At 36.7% G+C, this 21,219-nt stretch overlaps 1 protein-coding gene and 1 non-coding gene across 2 annotated transcripts in view; one reads left to right on the plus strand and one right to left on the minus strand.

Moving 5' to 3' along the window:
• The window catches only part of PPARG (peroxisome proliferator-activated receptor gamma), a 120,811-nt gene that overhangs the window by 54,950 nt on the left and 44,642 nt on the right, over positions 1–21,219 (plus strand). The window contains exons 3-4 of the mRNA XM_008572871.1: positions 17,166–17,393; positions 18,777–18,946. Of these exons, the coding sequence (XP_008571093.1) occupies positions 17,174–17,393; positions 18,777–18,946 (390 nt within the window). The 5' untranslated portion in view covers positions 17,166–17,173. The remainder of the gene's footprint in view (positions 1–17,165; positions 17,394–18,776; positions 18,947–21,219) is intronic.
• Positions 13,529–13,602, minus strand: TRNAI-GAU. Its single transcript has one exon. It is a non-coding gene; the product is annotated as a tRNA-Ile (tRNA).

The following is a 21,219-nucleotide window of genomic DNA, read 5'->3' on the forward strand; positions in this document are numbered from 1 at the left end:
GTTTTATAACTTTTGAGTTGAACAATTCTTTAATGAATGCCCTGTAATTCTATATGACAGTCCTTTTTTTTCTTTTTTTTTTTTTTTGGCTGCTGGTCAGTACATATAACAATCCTTTTAACTCAACCGGAAGAGTTTTTGTTGGCTTCTTTGGCTGATCTGTATGCTTCCTTCTATCCCACTCCCAGGACCCTTACGGAACATTCTCTCTCTTTTTTTTTTTTTCCTTTTTGGTGTCCAGCAACGGATCGCAACCCTCAGTGTTGCGCCCGCACCTCGCTCAGCCAGTGAGCGGGAACCGGTCTGTATGTGGGATCCGAACCCTCGGCGGGAGCGCTGCTGCACTCCCAAGCGGCTCACTGTAGCAGTGCGCCACCGGGCCGGCCCCGGAACATTCTCTCTTATTTAACCTTTTTATTGAAGTATAGCATACATACAGAAAAGTGCCTAAATCATCTTCACAAGTGAACATGCTTGTGTAATTAGTGCCCAGATAAAGAAGCAGAATAATGCCAACACCCGAGAAGCCTTCTGACTATTCTAATTTCTAACCCACAGATTAGCTTTGCCTATTTTGAATTTTATGTAGGTAGAATCATAAATTGCTTACTTTTTTTGTGTCTGGACTCTTTTGTTCAGCATTTGCTTGTGAGATTAATCACATTTTCAAGTACAATTGTACGTCATTCATTCTCATTACACTATAGCGTTTTATTGTGTGACTATTTCACAATATATTTATCCATCATACTGTTGATGGGCATTCTGGCAATTTCCAGTATTGCAAATAGGACTTCTGTGAACATTCTTGCAGAGGTCTTCTAGTGAACAAATTTATTCATTTCTGGTAGCTATGTGCTTGGGCCAGAGAATATGTCTAGCTTTAGTAGATACTGCCAAACAGTTTTGGACATGGTTGTAGCAGTTTATATTTCCATGAGCAGTGTGTGAGTGTTCTATTGCTCCACGTCATCACTGGCATGTGGCATTCTGTCCTTTTCATCTTAGCAGTGGATGTGTGGGTATTATATTGTAATTTTAATTTCCCTTTCTCTCATGACTAAAAAGTTAAGCACCGTTGAAAATATTTGTCATCCATTTGGCTATCCTTTTTTGTGAAGTGCCTGTTCAAGACTTTTGCTTACTTTTATATTGGGTACTTTATTATTTTCTTCTATTTTTTTATGTTAGGTACTTTAAATAAGAGTTCTAAAGTATACTTTGTTAAATGCCTGTACTTGTATTGCAAATATCTTCTCCCACTCTGTGTTGCTTTTTCATTCACTTAATAAACGGAAGTTTTTCACCTTAATATAGCCCAATATACTAAATTTTTCTTTTATGGTCAGTGCTTTTTATATCCTGTTCAAGAAAGGTTGATAAAATGTCTTAGTTTTTATTTTAAAAGCTTTCCTATTTCATATTTCACATTTAGATCTGTAATCCACATGGAATTGATTTTTGTGTATGTTGTAAGGTAGGAGTTCATCTTTTCCCATATGAATATCCAATTGACCTAGTACATTTATTGAAAAGATCATCCTTTCCCCACCAGCTACCCAGCAGTGACATTTATGTCATAAACCAGGTGACCATATACATGTTGTATTGATTCTGAACTTGCTACTCTGTTGCATTGGTCTGTTTTTCTATCTTTGCACCGATTAACATATTGTCTTAATTTCTGTAGCTTTATAATTGGTTTTGATAGCTGGTAGTACAAGTTGGCCAGCGTTTTTGTACCTCTTCATGATTGCCTTGACTATTCTTGGCCTTTTGAATTTCCATCTATGTTTTAGTCTCAGCATGTCAATTCTTTTTTTTTTTTTTTATTGAATCAAAATTGATTATACAAATTTTGGGGGTTCAACATTGAGATATGTTGATCGAATCAACATTACTAGCATATATAATGTTACAAATCGTAATTATTATTTATGACCCGTGTCCAATCCCTTCCCATCCCCCTTTCCTTCTTCCCTCTAATCACCCTAGATTTCTTCTCTCCCTCTTAAAGAATAATGGTTACTCTGTTGATTTGCTGCCCAAATGATCTGTCCAATGCTGAGAGGTGGGATCAGGTCCCCCAATACTATCATAGAGCAGATGCCTCTTCCGTTACTCTGAAATGGGCTCTGTGGAGAGAGACATCCTCCTCCTTTCTTTATCTCTGCTGTTGACTCTCCTTGCGTTAATGCACTCCATCTGGCGGACCATCTGCATGGTGGTTGTGGCATCTAGCCACGTTTGCGGCAGCCATGGTTATCATGGTGGCTGTGGTGGGCCACCCACACGGAGGAGATGGTTTTGGCATGCTCCTTGGTGCTGGCAGTGTGCCTGGTTGTGGAGAGTGTCCCAGATCCCCGCCCCAGATCCCCAAGTGGGTCCCGAGGTGTTGGCACGGTGTGCCTGGTTGCAGGAGGGGGTTCCAGTCCCCTTCTCCATGCCCCAGTTTCCCAGACAGGCCCCAAGGCACAGGTGCGGTGTCAGCATGTCAGTTTCTTTTTTTTTTGTCCTTTTTGAGACCGGCCACACTGCGCTCAGCCAGTGAGCGCTGTGAGCACACCGGTTATCCCTATATAGGATCTGAACCCGTGGGTGGGAGTGCTGCTGCACTCCCAGCGCCGCACTCTCCCGAGTGCGCCACGGGCTCGGCCCAGCATGTCAGTTTCTGACTGGGATTTTTATTGGAGTTGTTCTGAATCTGTAGATGAATTGGGAGAAAATTGACAGTTTTACAATATTGAGTGTCCCAGTCCATAAACATGAAATATTCCTTCATTTATTTAGATATTCTTTAGTATTTTGTTTAATAATGTTTCGGGGTTTTCAGTGTAGAAATCTTACACATATTTTGGTAGATTTTTTTCCTAGGTATTTGATGTTTTTGGTGCTATTGTAAAATTTGTTTTTAAATTTTATTTTGTATTTCTTGCTGGGCTTATAGAAATATAATGGGGTTTTGAATATTGACCCTGTATGAAGGAACTTTGCTAAATTCTCTTATTAACTCTAGTGGTTTGGGGTAGGGTTTTTTTTTTTTTTTCCTTTTTGTCTTTTTTCGTGACCGGCAACGGATCGCAACCCTCAGTGTCGCGCCCGTACCGGACCGGGACCGGCAACGGGATCACAACCCTCGGTGTTGCTCCCGCACCTCGCTCAGCCAGTGAGCGGCCGGTCTGTATGTGGGATCCGAACCCTCAGCGGGAGCGCCGCCACGCTTCCCAAGCGGCGCACTGTAGCAGTGCGCCACCAGGCCGGCCCCTGGGGTAGGTTTTTTTTTTAACGCAATCATGTCATCTGTGAGTAATGTTAGTTTTATTCCTTCTTTTTCAATCCTCATGTCTTTTTTTCCCCTTATTGTATTGGGTAGGATCTCCAGTACAGTATTGAATAGAAGTAATGATAGCTGGTATTATCTCATTCCTGATCTCAGGAGGAAAGCTTTAAAGTATGATGGCCACTTTAGGTTTTATGTTTGTTTTATATAGATAGTCTTTATCAGACTAATGAAGTTCCCTTTCCTTAGTAGTTAAAAGTTTTTTAAAAAATCATGAATGAATGTTGAATTTTATCAAATGCTTTCATATAGGATATTTTTAATAATGCTATAATAGCTCAGAAAGAAGATTTAAAATATGGAAAAAATGTTTACTATGGATATTTTAATATCCATTGTAAAATATTTTAAGATAATATATGAGATAGCTAGTGAAAATCTGCACATCAGCCTATAACCACTAGTGATCTAGTTTCATCTATTTTGACACTTTTGTTCTCAGTGTTTGTTTAACTTAAGACCATTATCTTCTCATTAAGATTGCTTGGTACAGTAAATTAAAAATAAAAGTGCATAGCGTATCACATCATTTTGCCAGACTAAACAACTCTGAGAAGGAAAATGGCTTTTCCCTCTATGATAATTTTAAGCTGTTAGAGGAACTTCAGTAGTCAAGGGTTACTTAACCCCACCTACCGAGTCTGTCTTTTCCTCATTGCAGGAGGACCTTTACAAAAGTGTTTGAGAGGTGGGCAAAGCAAAGAGAAACAGTCCTTTGGCAGATCTTTGGTGGCTCCTTCCTTTCTGAGTAGTTAGAAGCTTTTGAGGAGCATTCTTTCATTTTTTTCTTTTCTCCACTTCTCCCCCATTTTCATTCCGCAATCACTGCAAAGCCTAACCTAAAATGTGGAGGGACAGCTAGCCAGGGAAACCGTCCACATTCTTTTTCTGACCTAAGCACCATTCTTTTTCTTTTTTCTTTTTTTAATTAATAAACTTTATTTTTTAGAGCAGTTTTAGGTAGAGAGCAAAATTGAGCAGAAAGTACAGAAATTTCCTTTAGACCACTCTCCCCATAAGCTACCCCCTCCCGACATCTCCCACCAGACTGATTCATTTGTTATCACCCAAAGTCCATAGTTTAAATTACGGTTCTCTCTTGGTGTTGGACATTCTACGGGTTTGGACAAATGTATAATGACACGTATCCACCATTGTAGTGTCACACAGGTTTCACTGCCCAAAAACCCTCTGTGCTCTGCCTATTCATTCCTCCCTCCCTCCAACCCCTGGCAACCACAGACCTTTTTACTATCTTTATATTTTTATCTTTTCCAAAAGAATGTCATGTAGTTGGAATTGTACTGTATGCAGCCCTTTCAGATTGGCTTTTTTCACGTAGTAATGTGCATTTAAGTTTCCTCCATTGCTTGATGGCTCATTTGTTTAGCAGTGAACAATATTTCATTATCTGGATGAACAACAGTTTATTTATCCATTCACCTACTAAAGGACATCTTGGTTGTTTCCAAGTTTTGGCAATTACAAATAAAGCTGCTACAACAATCTATGTGCAGGTTTTTGTGTGGACATTAGTTTTCAGTTCATTTGGATAAATACCAAGAAGTGTGATTACTGGATTGTATTGTAAGAGTATGTTTAGTTTTGTAAGAAACTGCCAAACTGTCGCCCAAAGTGGTTTTGACATTTTGCACTTTCACCAGCAATGAATGAGAGAAAGTTCCTGTTGCTCCACATCCTCACCAGCATTTGGTGGTGTCAGTGTTTTGGATTTTGGCCATTCTAATAGGTCTGTAGTGGTATCTCATTGTTGCTTTAATTTGCAAATCCCTGATGGAGTATATGCTGAAGATTTTCTCATGTGCTCACTTGCCATCTGTATATCTTCTTTGGTGAGGTGTCTGCTCAGGCCTTTTGCCCACTTATTAATCAGGTTGTTTATTTTCTTATTGTTAAGTTTTAAGAGTTCTTTGTATATTTTGGAAAACAGTCCTTTATCAGATGTGTTTTTTGCAAATATTTTCTCCCACTCTGTGACTTGCTTTCTCATTCTCTTGACATTGTTTTGCACAGAGCAGAAATTTTTAACTTTAATAACGTCCAGCTAATCAATTCTTTTTTTCATGGGTCATGCCTTTGGTGTTTATGTAAAAAATCATTACCACACCCAGTGGCATCTAGGTTTTCTTCTGTATTATCTCAGAGGAATCTTAGAGTTTTACATTTTACATTTAGATCGATGATCCATCTTGAGTCAGTTTTTATAAAGGGAGTGCAATCTGTGTGTAAATTCTTTATATTTTTTGCTCATGGATGTCCAGTTGCTCCAGCACCATTTATTGAAAAGACTGTCTTTGCTCTCTTGCATTCTCTTGGCTCCTTTGCCTAAGATCAGTTGACTGCATTTATGTGGGACCATTTCCAGGCTCTCTATCCTATTTTATTGATCTGTTTGTCTATTCTTTTACCACTACCACAGTCTTTTGATTACTGTAGCTTTATAACAGGTCTTGAAGTCAGGTAATGTCAGTCCTCCGACTTTGTTCTCCTTCTTCAATATTGAGTTGGCTCTCCTGAGTCTTTTGCTTTTCCATATAAACTGTAGAACCAGCTTGTTGATATCCACAAAATAACTTGCTAGGATTTTGACTGAGATTACAGGGAAACTATAGATCAAGTTGAGAAGAACCAACATCTTGGCAATATTTGTTTTTTTAACTCATGAACACAGAATATCTCTTCATTTAGTTAGTTTTTTGATATCTTTTACCAGTTTTATAGTTTTCCTCATACAGATTTTGTACATATGTTGTTTTATACCTATTTCATTTTTGGTGGTGCTAATGTAAATGGTAATTTTTTTTTTTTAATTTCAAATTCCACTTGTTCTTTGCTGGTATATAGGAAAGCAATTGACTTTTGTATATTGACCCTGTATCCTGCAACTTTGTTATAATTGCTTATTAGTTCCAGGTTTTTTGGTCTATTCTTTCAGATTTTTAAATATGCTCTTAGATGGTCATGTTGTTTGCAAAGATAGTTTTATTTCTTCCTTTCCAGTCTGTATCCCTTTTGTTTCTTTTTCTTTTCTTGTTGCATTAGCTAGGATTTCCAGTAGGACTTTGAAAAGCAGTGGGGAGAGGGGATATCCTTGCCTTGTTCCTGATCTTAGTCGGAAAGCTTAAGTTTCTCACCATTAAGTATGATGTTAGCTGTACATTTTTCATTGATGTTCTTTATCAAGTTAAGGAAGTGCCCTTTTATTCCTAGTTTGCTGAGAGTTTTTACCATGAATGTGTGTTGGCTTCTCTCAAATTCTTTTTCTGCATCTATTGATATGATCATGTGATTTTTCTTCTTTAGCCTGTTGAGCGTTGCATACCTAGGATAAATTTCATTTCGTTCTGGTATTTGAGTGTACTTCAAAAAGTTTGTAGGAAAATAGAATTCAAATATAATATTAGTCTCTCTGTGAACTTTTTGAAGTGCCCTTATATAATTCTTTTTATACATTGTTGGATTGAATTTGCTGATATTTTGTTGAGGATATTTGCGTCTATGTTCATGAGAGATATTGGTCTTTTTTTTTTTTTTTCCCCTTATAATGTTTTTGTCTTGTTTTAGTATTAGGGTAAGGCTGGCCTCATAGAATGAGTTAAAATGTATTCCTTCTGCTTCTATCTTCTGAAAGAGACTGTAGAAAATTGGTATAATTTCTTCTTTAAATGTTTGGTAGAATTCATCAATAAACTCATCTTGGCCTAGTGCTTTTTGTTTTGGAGGTTATTAATTATTGATTCAATTTCCTTAATAAATATAGCTTGTTAAGATTATCTACTTCACCTTGTCTTTCAAGGAATGGGTCCATTTCATCTAGATTGTTAGATTTGTGGGCATAAAGTTATTCATAATATTCCTTTATTATCCTTTTAATGTCCATGAGATCTGTAATAATGTCCCCTCTTTCATTTCTGAATAAGCACAATTCTTCACTTGCTGTCAGTGTGTGCTTGGCAAAGAAGGAATTTCAGCTAAACCAGAGTAACTGTTCAAGACATTTAGCTTTAATCCCAGTTAGATTATTAGTAAGATCTCCCATCTCCCTTTAGAAATGCTTGAAGATAGTTTTAGCAGATCAAGCTTGAACTAGTTTAACAATGAATCTACAGCTAAGGAAGCAGAAGAAATGACTAGTATGAGTGAGGGCATGATCCTTAATCTTTCCTGTCTCCTGATACCTCAGGACTGGCTTAAGCCACCTATCTAAACAAGATGTGGCCCATGCAAGAGAAAATGAACTTTTGAAAAGCACAAATGAACATGGTCTTCTCTAAAGCTGATGATGTACTCTCTGATTATCTGAATTTGAAAATTTGCTATTGAGACCTTCTGGCTTATTATAAAGAAATGTGTGCATATATATATACATATTGGAATGCTTCAACCTCTGCCAAGACTATCAGTGGGAAACCAAACCACAGAAACACTGTATTTGTTTTTCATTAAAGTCTAAGTAAACAGCGGAGTGGAAATATATTTTCTTATTGAAAGAAACAAATGACACACCAAAGAATTTCTTTCTTTCTTTTTGTGGCTGGCTGGTATGGGGATCTAAACTCGTGACCTTGGTGTTATAAGGCTATGCTCTAACCAACTGAGCTAACTGGCCAGCTCCTAAAGAATTTATTTCTAACCCTTTTCTTAATTCATGCTGTTCAAAATAAGGGGTTCAGAGAAACCACAACAGAATTCAAACCCCAGCTCTAATATCTACTAGCTGTGTAACATTGGGAAAATCATTTCAGCCGTTTTCTGTCTAATTTTTTTAGTCTGTTAGGTGGTAATTATAATTGTATATATTATTACATATGCATAATACATAGGACTGTTTATGTCTGTAAATTATATATTACATATTATATATGCATTTACAAATTAAAAGTTATATATATAATACATTTAGGGAACAGTGCCTGTCATATAAGTACTTAAAAATTGTTAGCTATCATTATTGAGTTGTACTTCTGCTAATGGGTTCCTGTGTCTTTTTCCTTCTTTACTAAACAAAACCCACAATACTACATGAAGGAAAAGAACTGAATTAGTAGAACTTATTTTTTAAATGCTTAAGTCAGAAGGACAGCCATCTGTTGGTCAAGTATCAAAATCTTTTCTGATTTTTCTTTCATTTTACTTGAAACTACCTTAAAATTTTCTCTACTTTTCTAGATTATTGCATGATAAATCCTTTCAAGAGGACTGGGACACATGTAAGGAATAGATTTACTCTCTCTATTAGGTAAAATCATGAGAAAATATTACAATCAAACGATATTTAACTTTAACTTAATTTTTACTTCTATCAAGTAATACTTGTACATAGTTTAACAAGTCAGATAGTATAAAGGTTTCAATGAAGAATGGTGATCCTTGGGCCAGCCCGGTGGCGCACTGGAGAGTGCGCCGCTTGGGAGCGCGGCAGCGCTCCCGCCGAGGGTTCGGATCCCATGTGGAGACCGGTTCCCGCTCACTGGCTGAGCGCGGTGCGGGTGCAACACCGAGGGTTGCAATCCCGTTACCGGTCAGTAAAAAAAGACAAAAAGGAAAAAAAAAAAGAACGGTGATCCTTGATGCTACAGCTAGTTCCCACTCCTCAAAGGTAATGATTTTTAACTCTTTTAGACATCTCTTCCAGCATTTACCTCCATATCTTTCTTTTTCTTTTTTCTTTCCTTTTTTTTTTTTTTTTGGTTGTTTCTTATCTATGAACCCATCACTAACCCATCAAACTCTGACTGAGTAATAAAAACTGCTCTCAAAGTGGTCAAATACAAGTGCCCCAGGTATTCCGATTTCTTGGGTGATCCCACACGGCATTCTTCCTCCTCCCACTCCATTCTCTCTAGGCTACTCTATATCTATTGTCCTTGGACTTCCTTTCACTTCTCTCCTGTGATTAGATCCTTTGTTTCCTGGATCCTATATTTTGCCTTTCTTTGTTGTAGTGGAGAACTCTGGGAAAGAGTACATGGGAGGTAGCTTTTTTAGAGATCTTAAATTTCTGAAAATGTCTTTATTCTACCTTTAAACTTGATTGATGGTTTGGCTGAGTTTAAAATTCTAAGTTGGAAATAATTTTTTTCTCTGAAATTTGAAAACTGTTCTGTTGATTTTCTAGCTTCTAGTGTTACTGTTGAGAAGTTCAATGTCATTCTGATTCCTGTTTCTTTCCATGGGACTTTTTTTCCTGTCTGGAAGTTCTTAGGATAGTCTCTATAGGAAGGGCATTGACCTTCACAGTGATTCCTTTATATGTGGTTTAAATAAAAAAATCCTTTCTCTCTTGGGTTTTGTTGTTGTTTTAACCAACATAAATCCTTGGTCTTAGTCATTCTAAAGTTAAAGAAAAGCTGAGCAACAACTTAATAACACTTCTAAGTACATGTGGTAAAGGGCAAATATGCAGAAGATAATAAATGTATGTTTAGAAAATGGGGGGGGAGAGTTGCAAACTCCAACATAGGTTAGACCATCATTTCACAAACTACATTTCATCAAATATTAAACTTCTCAAATGTTGCATATTGTGCCTTCCCTTCCCTTTTTGTATTCTCATGAATCATTAGCATATTAGTCTAAGAAGTCTTGCAATAAACCTATTTAACCTTGCTTAGCTTAGCATTTCTTGAGTTTACTTGACTACCAGATTAATTTTTCTTTTTAATTATTTTTAAAGGAACATCATTAACATATATATAAGAGCTGGGGAAATGCCAGGTAAGGCATAGACTTTCCCGGCTACAAAAGAGCTATTAAGCATTGGAATGAGTAACTGAGAGAAGCTGTGGACTCTCCTTTTCCAGAGAACTGTAAAACAGGACATCTGTTTTAGGCGTAGTCCTGTTTGAACAATAGGACTTTGCTGGCGTTTCTTCCTCTTCCTGTCCCCTAGTGGTAGTGTTGGAAGCTTTTAGCCCACCTTTTATGACTACACTACTGTGGTTACTAGTATGTACAAAAATTACTACTACTAATAATAATTATATTTATTAAGAACGTAAGTATATGGTCCTATGCTAGCTGCTTTACATATATTGTGTAATTTAGTTCTCACAATAGTTAAAGAGGTAGGCAATATTATTATTTTACAGATGGGGATAATTAGAGAGATCACAAAACTGACAACCAATAGGCTAGCATCCGAACCCATGACATTGGGCAAGATCCTGCTTTCACCCCTCTGCACTGTTAACATTCAGAGCAGCAACCTGCAACAAACAAATGAAATAGGTATAGCTGTATTTATTAAGTAAAAACTTGGACCAATACAATGCTTATTTCATTAGACTATGCAAGACTATTTTTTAAATCTTTGATTAATTCAGAGTTCATTATTTTGGTTAGGAACAAATTCTGTTACGGATTTATTTCTTCTGCAATAATTTGCCACCCAGTGAATGGTTCCTTGCATGGGAGATTTTCCTCCATAAATTTGATGTCATTCATTTAAACACTGATATGTTCATTAAGACCCCCCAAAATCTGGATCTATGAAAATTGGCATAGGTTAAAAGTCCCTTTTTAAAAACATATTTACATGTAGTAACAACTTCATAGTGCAGCACAAAGAATGTCAGGCTAGGAGAAAGAAGAGCTGGGCTCTCATTCAGTCCGCCTCTAATAACTGCATTCATGGATAAATCACTTTGCCTCATTTTCTTTGTCTGTCAAATGAGGGACTTAGAGTCTCTCAAAAAGACCTTTTCCACTCTAATATTTCAGGATAATTTTTGTCTCTGGATGTCAGCTATCACGATAGGAGAGGAGTTAGAAAATTTCCGGGTTAATTTACACTGCAAAATTATTTTCATGAATTAGTAAGGAGGGGCTGGATAAACAAGTTGGGACCATATTTATGAGTAACATGACATTAAACTGACATAAATGAGGAGAGACTGAAAAATCAGTGATGAAGTGTCTCTTTGAGGCCATTTCCAACAAGGCTACTAAGTTTTAGAGACTCTGTGAAAGGCTTTTTCCTGGTACATACTCTTCTTACCCAGCTTAACACATTTCTCTAATAAAGCTTTTTTTTTTTTTTTCCTTTTTGTCTTTTTTCCGTGTCCGGCAACGGATCGCAACCCTCAGTGTTGCCCCCGCACCGGACCGGGACCGGCAACAGGATCGCAACCCTCGGCATCGCTCCCGCGCCTCGCTCAGCCAGTGAGCGGGAACCGGTCTGTATGTGGGATCCGAACCCTCGGCGGGAGCGCCGCCGCGCTTCCCAAGCGGCGCACTATAGCAGTGCGCCACCGGGCTGGCCCTCTAATAAAGCTTTTATTTGAGAATTGCTCTTCATAATGTATCCCTAGCCCCTGTGCCTGCCTGGCATATCATAGGTATTCATTGAAAGTTTGTTGAAATTAACTGTTGTTTAATATAGAATTGGAAGATCAGGAAAGGATATGTTTTTCTAGCAAGTATTCAGTTTAGAAAGCTAAGCATGCAGGCTGTGGCACTTTAGACCATCTGGGTTTCACACCCCGCTCTACTGCTTAGTACCTGTGTGCTCTTAGACTAGTTACTTACTTCCATGTAGTTTCCTCGTCTGTAAGGAAAATTGTAAGTGTACCTACTTCATAAGGCTGGTGTGAGAATTAAATGAGACAATCCAAGTACAGTATTTGGCATAATACTTAGCAAAGATTTAGGGTACTATTAATATTAACTAATGTAAATATTAATGAAATGCAACATTTCCCCCAGCTGTTTTAATAGAAATTTTTCTTTTCTCTTCATAAGGAACAACACGAAACTCCAAAGGTAGATCACATAGTGCTGGTGCTCGATTTTATAATTTAGCATCTTTTCTGACCCGCTTTCATATTCACAGATAATGATGCCTAACAGATTAGAAAAGTTTCTTTATTTTTGCATGAAATTGGTTGTATTTTTGTTTGGAAATACATTATACTTTGGAGTATTGTGAAAAGTCTTCTCTGACTATAACAGAGTTTAAAGCCAAGTTTGAAGGTCTTAACATAAATGGCACAAATTCATGTCCTTGCTCACAAGGTCTGCCTAAAGACATTTGCCGGTTTGAAACACACTGAAGGTTGTGAAATTGATGGATATACCCTGATGCAACACAGCTCAGTATCACCCAGCTGGAAAGTTAAGACACTTACTTGTTCCTGAGAGGGGCTGTTGTTCAGGCAAATATTTTGTTCATTTGTTCTTTCATGGGTAATTGCATGGAGTAACAAAAAACACCTACTCAACTTACAGCTTGGCAGAAACAGTAGCTTATGTTTTCTAGAGACAAAATGAGAAGCAGGCTTCCTGGACCCGTCTCTAAGTCAAAATAAAATAAAACATCCAGGGAACGTCTGTGCCTCCCCATAACTATGGTCCATGCAGTAATATTCTTTAGGTCAAGGTGTCCCAGAATAAAAGGAAAGGGAGAAGGGGCAGGGGGAAGGGAAAATGTGTGTTTGGCAATATGTTTTCATAGAGATGAAGAGGCAAGCTGTTTTTCTTTCTTGCTTTGTCCTTTCTGCTTAGAAAAATAAGAAAACTTTATAGGACCCTAATCTTCCTCAGGTAAACAACAAAAGAGAAAAAAACTGAGTATACATTGTTGAGAGGAAGGGTTATAGTTTATATTGTATTTTACTTGTAATATTGAAGATTAACATCTTTTGGGTAGAGCTTAAGTCTTAGCAAAACTAAACCATTGAGAAAGTATTTTTCCATTTTTCACAGCAAAATGAAACTCATCCTACTTTTTTCTGTAAAATAAGATCATGCCATTGGCAAGAATTTAGTAAACAACTGCACATAAGGACTAAAGGAAAAATAGAATAATAAGACATTGTTCCTTTCCTCCAGACTGGAAACATAATGGTGGAGATGTTTTTCTAAATAATTATATCAGAGTTAAAGGAAAGGTACAAAGTGCTGTGGAGGAGGAGGAAGAACATGGGAACATGGGAACTCTGTATTCTCTGCTCAATTTTTATGTAAACCTAAAACTGATGTAAAAAATTAAAGGCTATTATTTAAGGAAAAGAAAACAATAAAAACCCCCAGCATCCTTTTGGCCATGAAGTGTACTACAAGTACAAATTTTTTTAGGGATTTCATATTTGTTTGGTTTGGTTTTTTTGGTTTGTTTGTTTGTTTTGCTTTTGGTTTGGTTTGGTTTGGTTTGGTTTTTTTGGCAGCTGGCCAGTACGGAGATCGAACCCTGGACCTTGGTGTTATCAGCACCACACTCTAACCAACTGAGTTAACCAGCCAGCCAGGGGTTTTTATTATATCTTAAAAATCTCTTGAACTTTTATTTCTATTCTTTAACACATACATGGCTATTTAACATAAAAATTTTCCCAAAACTTCTCAGTAAAATAGATGAAGCATAGGGATATGATTCCTGTATTAAGAAGCATGGTTTTGATTGGCAGGGTGTCATTGAAGTTGTATGTTGAAAAAGAAACAAAACAAGATTAAACCACTAAGATGATGAATGACCAATTTTTCCTGCAACCCAGATATTTTTGCACTCTTATATTCACTTCTTAGTACTCATATAGAGGCCTATGTAGTACCTTTGACTCAGTCAACGTTTATTTTGTATGCAGAAAATTTTGCACTAGGCATAATGAGAAATAGTTGATAAACTCACCTTTGTGGATATTACAATCTAGACAAGAGAGATATACTTTGATATGAAAGTAACTTATACTGTACCAAAAAAATGGATAGAAAAATGAAAATTAAGCATGCTGAAGAGATTGGCAAGGTCAATGGAGTGACCTGGGTTAGGTAGGTTTAGATGAATTTTGAAACAAAAGACACTGTTCAATGGGTGCCCCTGTCATTAGGAGCACAAAATTTTTTCTGGATGTCACTAAGACCTGGTATGACCTTTAAGCTATCACTAATACACATTCCTCTTTGTGGTGTGTAGTGTTTACACTGCAACACAGATAACTCAAGGTTGTTTGGGAACTTATTTGTATAGATATTCAGACATGTGAACCCAAACGGTGCCTAGTGAGTCCTCTTGGAAGCAGTGAAGCACATTCACAGGACCAGTGTCCTTATTTGTATTTTCAAGGCACTTTGTTTTTCTTATGAAGACCACAACTGAAATCTTTAATCTCATGCAAGAGTTAGCCTTCGAGAGCAGATTCCTTAGTTCTCTGCTTGCTGTGAAAAAGCAAGAAGCCCTTTCCCAAATACTTCTAGGAGAGTAGCCCTTCCTCCATAAATCTTTCTCATCAATGAGAGAATGAAAGTAATATATACAGAATAGGGTCAATCTTGAGTTTGAATCTTCCACTTCCTGGCTAGTGGACCTTGGGCAAGTCACTTTGTCTCTCTTGTCTTGGCTTACTTATCTGTGAAGTGGGGATAATATCTCAGATTACATGGAATGAAAGGTAGAATATGTCTGGGACATGGGAGGTGCTCAGTAAATATCAGTTTGCTTCCCTGTTTCCTTGCCCCTTCTGCCAAAATTCACAGACATCTCATTCCATCATCAACTTAAATACTTAATAAATAAGTATTTAATGAGCACCTACTATGAGCCAGGCCCTTTTGTTAAATGGTGGGAATATGACTGTGGACAGGACAGATAAACCTGTCATTTCAGGAGCCCTGAAGTTTATGAGCAGTTCATTTCTTTGTCTCCAGTGTCAGTAATCCTGAATTCACACAGCTCTCCACCAGCATTTCTGACTAAAGAGTTAACATTTAAAATACTTAGTGACTCCTTTTTGGGCACCACTTTGAACAGTGAATCAGTTTCGGGTAAACCAAGTAAGACAGGTACCTATTGCATAAAGGTTTAGAGTCTACACACTCCAGAGGCTCACAAGTTCACATTAAGTATGTAGAACCAAAACTACATGATCAGGGTTTTACTTCACTTACCATGACAACAAATCATATTTAGAAAATTGCACGTGACATATGTCATCATGGACAATTCACAAAACTAATTATAATGTGGCTTTAGAATCCATTTAAGTTTTTTCCCTTTGTCTTTCTTATGGTTTTTTTTGTTTCTATCTCTGTTTTGTTTTGTTTCTGTTTTGGGGGTGGTTTAAAATTAATGCTGAGCTAGATTCTGATTTTGACATTCTGTCATTTATAATCCAAATGTTTCCATGTATCTCTAACCTTTCTGTTCTCAATATGGGAAAAACTTTCTCCCCTTTAATAAAAGCTGTATCCACAGAAAAGATAAATATTTGAGTCATTTTTTATAGTACAGGAGGGACCTTTCCTTTTTTTTTTTTGGCCTCTGGCTGGTAAAAGGATCTGAACCTGGGACCTTCCCTTTTTAAAAAGATTTATTTTAGTATTATGTTAAGAACAGAATTATTTTTGAATGTAGTTAAAGAATAAATTCATTTACCAAAATTCAATTTTTACCAACTTTTCTATTACACAAAAGCATTATAAACACATAGCAAAATTTTCATCCTGAAGAGAAAAATATTTAGGGTTTCTAATTTTAAGAGAGTAAAATTGTCCTAGAACCCTATGTTCTTTAAAAATAATCATTCAAGGGCGGTCCTGTGGCTCACTTGGGAGAGTGTGGTGCTGATAACACCAAGTGAAGGGTTAAGATCCTCTTACTGGTCATCTTTAAAAAAAAAAAAATCATTCAGTATGAGAGAAAATATTTGCAAACCATACATCTGATAAGTAGTTAATATCAAAATATATAAGAAACTCAAAAAACTCAAAAGCAACAAAACAAATATCCCAGTTAAAACATGGGGAAAGGACCTGAATAGACATTTCTCTAAAGATAATATACAGATGTTCAACAGGTACATGAAAGGATCCTCAACCTCATTAATCATCAGGGAAATGCAAATCAGGACCACGATGAGTTATCACCTTACACCGGTTAGAATGGCTATTATCAAAAACACAAAAGATAACAAGTGTTGGCAAGGGTGTGGCAGAGAAGGAACACTTGCACACTGTTGATGGGAATGAAAATTGACACAGCCATTATGGAAAACAGAATGGAGGTTTCTCAAAAAATTAAAAATTGAACTACCACATGACCCAGAAATCCCTCTGCTGGGTACATATCCAAATGCAATGAAATCAGTATGTTGAAGAAATATCTGTGCTCCCATATTTATTGCAACATTATTCACAATAGCCAAGATGTGAAATCAACCTAAGCGTCTGTTGATGGACTCATGAATAAAAAATGCAATATATATGTATCTGTGTGTGTGTGTATACATACACATACACAATGGAATATTATTTAGCTTATTGCTTAGCCTTAAAAAAGAAGGAAATCTTGTCATTTTGGACAACATATATGAACCTATAGGACATTATGCTAAGGGAAATAAGACAGGCACAGGATGACAAATACTACATGATCTCACTTACATGTGGAATCTAAAAAAGCCAAAATCATAGAAGTAGAGGGTGGAATGGTGGTCGCCAGGGAATGGGGATGGGAGAAATGGGGAGATGTTGGACAAAGGTACGTTTTGGGGTTCTAATCTACAGCGAGGTGACTGTAGTTAATAATTTTGTATTATATACTTGGAGTTTGCTAAGTTAGACCATAAGTGTTCTCACCACGTAACTCACACACAAAAAGTTACCATGTGAAGTGATGAGTATGTTAATTAGCTTGATTGTGGTTCTCATTTCACAGTGTATACGTATATCAAAACATCATGTTTTACACCTTAAATATGAAAATTTTTACTTGTCAGTTATACATCAATAGAGCTGGAGAAAAGTTTTAAATAAATAAAAACAGTCATAAAAAAAATAACCAACATAGCTGTTCTTTTTGCCATTTCAGAAATTACTATGGTTGACACCGAGATGCCGTTTTGGCCCACCAGCTTTGGAATCAGCTCGGTGGATCTTTCTGGGATGGACGACCACTCCCACTCCTTCGACATCAAGCCCTTCACTACTGTTGATTTCTCCAGCATTTCCACTCCACACTATGAAGACATTCCATTCACAAGAGCTGACCCAATAGTGGCTGATTACAAGTATGACCTGAAGCTCCAAGAGTACCAAAGTATGATGTTTATGTTCACTTTTCAGACTACTAAAACTGCAGTTGGACTAATCTCTCAATAACCCTGGAATAAGTGCTCCCGAGACTAACACTGTGGAGAAGGCATTTACCATTCACTTGCCCATTTACCCATGAAATATTAGGTATCTGTGATATGCCAGAAAGGAAGTGGTGTGTGAATGCCCCAGGTCAGTCTTTCCTTTTTCTCCTCCTCCTTCCTTTCTCCCTCTTTCTTTCCTTTCTTGCTTGTTTCCTTCTTAGGAACATTTTCTAGTGTGATTACATTGCCATTTGTTTCTCAGGCTAACAGTCCATCATCCTAACTTTGAATTCTTTTGGGCCCTTATAAGTTGATAACTAACAATTACAAGTTACCTTATATAACTTAAAGCACTATTGCTGTAGTCCATTTTTTTCTAATCTGTAGTTTGAGAAGTTTACACTGATACCTATTTTCAGCACAAATTTATATTTTAACATTTGGCCTATTGATAAAGCTTCATGCCATTAAGTAAGTTAATATCAAAACATCAAACTCAAGAAAAACTAGAACAGCACTTTTCAAGGTAAAACCTATTTCTGTAATGCCGTTTCCTTGATTTTTATCTTCTTGTGGGCTGATATGCTGGTTTTCCAAAGCCACCACTATGTAATTGGCAACCATTACTTGACAATAAGTAAGAACTTCCTGTATTTCTAGTTTTTATTTTTTTTAGATAAAACTTATACTAGGTTATATTTGTTTGATTTTTCAGTTAGAGCCTAATATGGAAATTTAATAGGCCTGAACTTGACCAGTAAAAGGTAGTGCTTACTTTCCATAGGTTCTCTCACCCTCTGTTAAAGATCATTTCACAAACCACCTCTTTTGACTACTCTTTTTTACTCAACTCTTTTGGTAACTTGGGCTCTTATTTTTCATGTACCTTCAAGCTGGGCATACCATGACCTTCTCACAGCAGTGCCTTCTGTGTTTCTTTCTCAAGAGAGGTTTAAAACTTTAAAAATACTTTGAAAGTGCAACATTTAAGTGACATGTATAATTTAATAGTGAGATAAATGCCAAATATAGCACATTACCTAGCAAAATAAGCTTCATCATCTCAAATCCTATATGCTGTCTGTTAGAGCTTTAGTACTACAGGGTGCTTAGGGATGGCAGAACCACAGACTTAATTCCCTGCCCCTTTTTATTTTTACAGGTGAAGCTCAGAGATGTTGTCACTTGCCTGTGATTACAAAGCTTATTTTTTCCTGCCTTAACTCCAGTGTTTTTTCATGTGCCATAGTACTTCTACACCGAAATGATAAAAATATGCCCTATGGCCTTTTTAGGATTGTTTTTCATATGGTAATTATCTTCTCACATTATTTGATACACAGGCGCAATCAAAGTGGAGCCTGCATCTCCACCTTATTATTCTGAAAAGACTCAGCTCTATAACAAGCCTCACGAAGAGACTTCCAACTCCCTCATGGCCATCGAATGCCGTGTCTGTGGAGATAAAGCTTCCGGGTTCCACTATGGAGTTCATGCTTGTGAAGGATGCAAGGTAAAAAAAACAAAACCAGAACCCAAAGTTCTTTTTTCGAGGAATTTTCTGAAAATTTACCTGTTATTTCATTTCCTGTTACAAACACATTACAAGGAATTGAGATAAAATTGTCAAGCTTTTTTTTCTTTCTTTTTTTTTTTTTTTGGCAGAACCCATTCTTCAAATGATATAATGCATGGAAACCTAAGAAAACTGATAAAAGCTGGGCTTCTCTGCCCCTGCTTTCCTTTCTCCAAATTGGTCCTTTGAAGCAAAGATCAAATTCAACCCTTAGATTTTGCAGATTTAAAAAAGAGTGACTTGTCCAAGGAGTCATGGCAGGATAGTGATAAGGCAGCACCAAGATCTAGATTTCCTGAATTCTCTAGTGTCTTTTTCACTATACCGTGTAAAATCTTACATATGTGAGGTTTGACAGATTATGTATTTATGTGTGTCACTTGATCCTTAGGACACTCATATAAGGTTGAGCTTATTGATGGCCACATTACAGAGGTGGAAATTATGGATCAGCAAGACTTGCCCATGATCATCATTAATAAGGATTGGGTTTAGAGCAGGACTCCTAAACCCTGTTTTAGCTCTGTGTTTCCTTATTCCAACATCAGTTTGAGCCATGTAGTATGGACAGGCAAAGGCATATAACTATTTTGAAAGGAGATACTGTTTTTCCTCACCTCCTTCCTTTGTGAAAAAAGGCATTTTGGACAATTTAGACATATACTATTATGCTGCCCAAATATTAAGAAAATATGTTAATCCACTCCTATTCTGATATGCAGTTCTTTTAAAACAATTTTAATATACTCAGTGGATAAAGTAGTATTTAATTTATTATATGCTCCAGGGCCCAGAATAAATTGTTCATAAATATTTACCTTATAAAATAAATGCTTCTTCAGTTGGGCTTCTTATTCAGAATAAAGATACAGAACAGCAGTTAGGTAAGAGGTTAGAACATGTGGGTTCCTAGCTAGATAATGGACCAAAAGAAAAAACTAATTTTTTTGAATTCTTGTGATGCACCAGATATTGTGTGAGGTAGTTTTGCATATATCATTATTTAACCACATTCTGCCTAAGTGCTTTTAATCTATAAAATGATGGAGTTCCTTCAGTTCAAACAGTTTGTTACTCTAAAGGCAATCTAGTATAGTGAAAAGAGACAAATAGTAGCCAGCTCTGTCACCTGCCTAAATCACTAGCCAAACACATAAACATGGTAGCCCTCAGTCACCTCATGTGTCAGATGGCTTGGTTCCATTGGCTATCCAAGGTCTTATCTCTAAGGCCTATAATTTCCAAATGACTCGTTAAAATGTTCCTGGCAAGAGGTGCTTTCATTTAAAACACTAAAACCCATTAGTTCTGTGATTAAAACCAATCTAAAATATCTGTGACCTTATCTAAAATAATTATATATAGTCAATTATCTAAGATCTCAATGAGTAGTAAGAGCATGTCATTTTATTGAGTTAGATCTACACAGTTTTTGAGTGAATTGCTAAATCTTGAGCCATATTTATCTGAAGAAACCATTCAGTTTGGGTCATCATGATAATTTACATTAATAAATAAATAAAAACAGCATGATTGGTTAAGTTCCACAATAAGTTATTATTTTATAATGGGCTACTAAAGCACTTAGAAAACTAGAGCCTTTAAGCAAATAGTTCCCACTGTAATTCCATTAGTCACATATTTGTGGAGAGTTAATATCACTGAGAACAACTGAAAATCGAAAGAGAGAAACATTGTGAGAAGTTGGTTATAGGGGGTAACAGCTAAGTTCTGAGGGCACTAAAATTTAGAAGATAGAAGCAAGCAAAGAAGAAAAGTAGCAAAAGAAGCAAGAAGAGAGAGGAGGAAATCCAAGTGTCTTTCAAGTTAGGTTTAGAAAGGGTAGAAGGCAGAGATGAAGAATAAACACTTAAAACCTGAAGAATACTGGGGAGTCCTTAACCTACCATAGATCAGAAACAAACAAAAATCTAGAAAAAAACTAAGAGTATTATATATTAACCTGCAGTAGTTTGCAAACCATGCAAGATGTGGACTACAGAATTCCGAGACTAAAATGCAAAAAGAAAATTATGCTTACCTGGGAAGGGAAAATAGACGTCTACATACTTTAAAGATAAGAATAAGAAAAATATTAATGGAGTGATATAATTTGGCTTCTCCAAGTACATACAAGTCAGCAGTTCACAAAGTATGGCCCAGGGACCCCTAGAGATCCCCAAGACCCTTTCAAGGCATCAATGAGGTTG

Source organism: Galeopterus variegatus, unplaced genomic scaffold (genome assembly GCF_000696425.1).
Source record: "Galeopterus variegatus unplaced genomic scaffold, G_variegatus-3.0.2 Scaffold845, whole genome shotgun sequence".
NCBI lineage: Eukaryota > Metazoa > Chordata > Mammalia > Dermoptera > Cynocephalidae > Galeopterus > Galeopterus variegatus.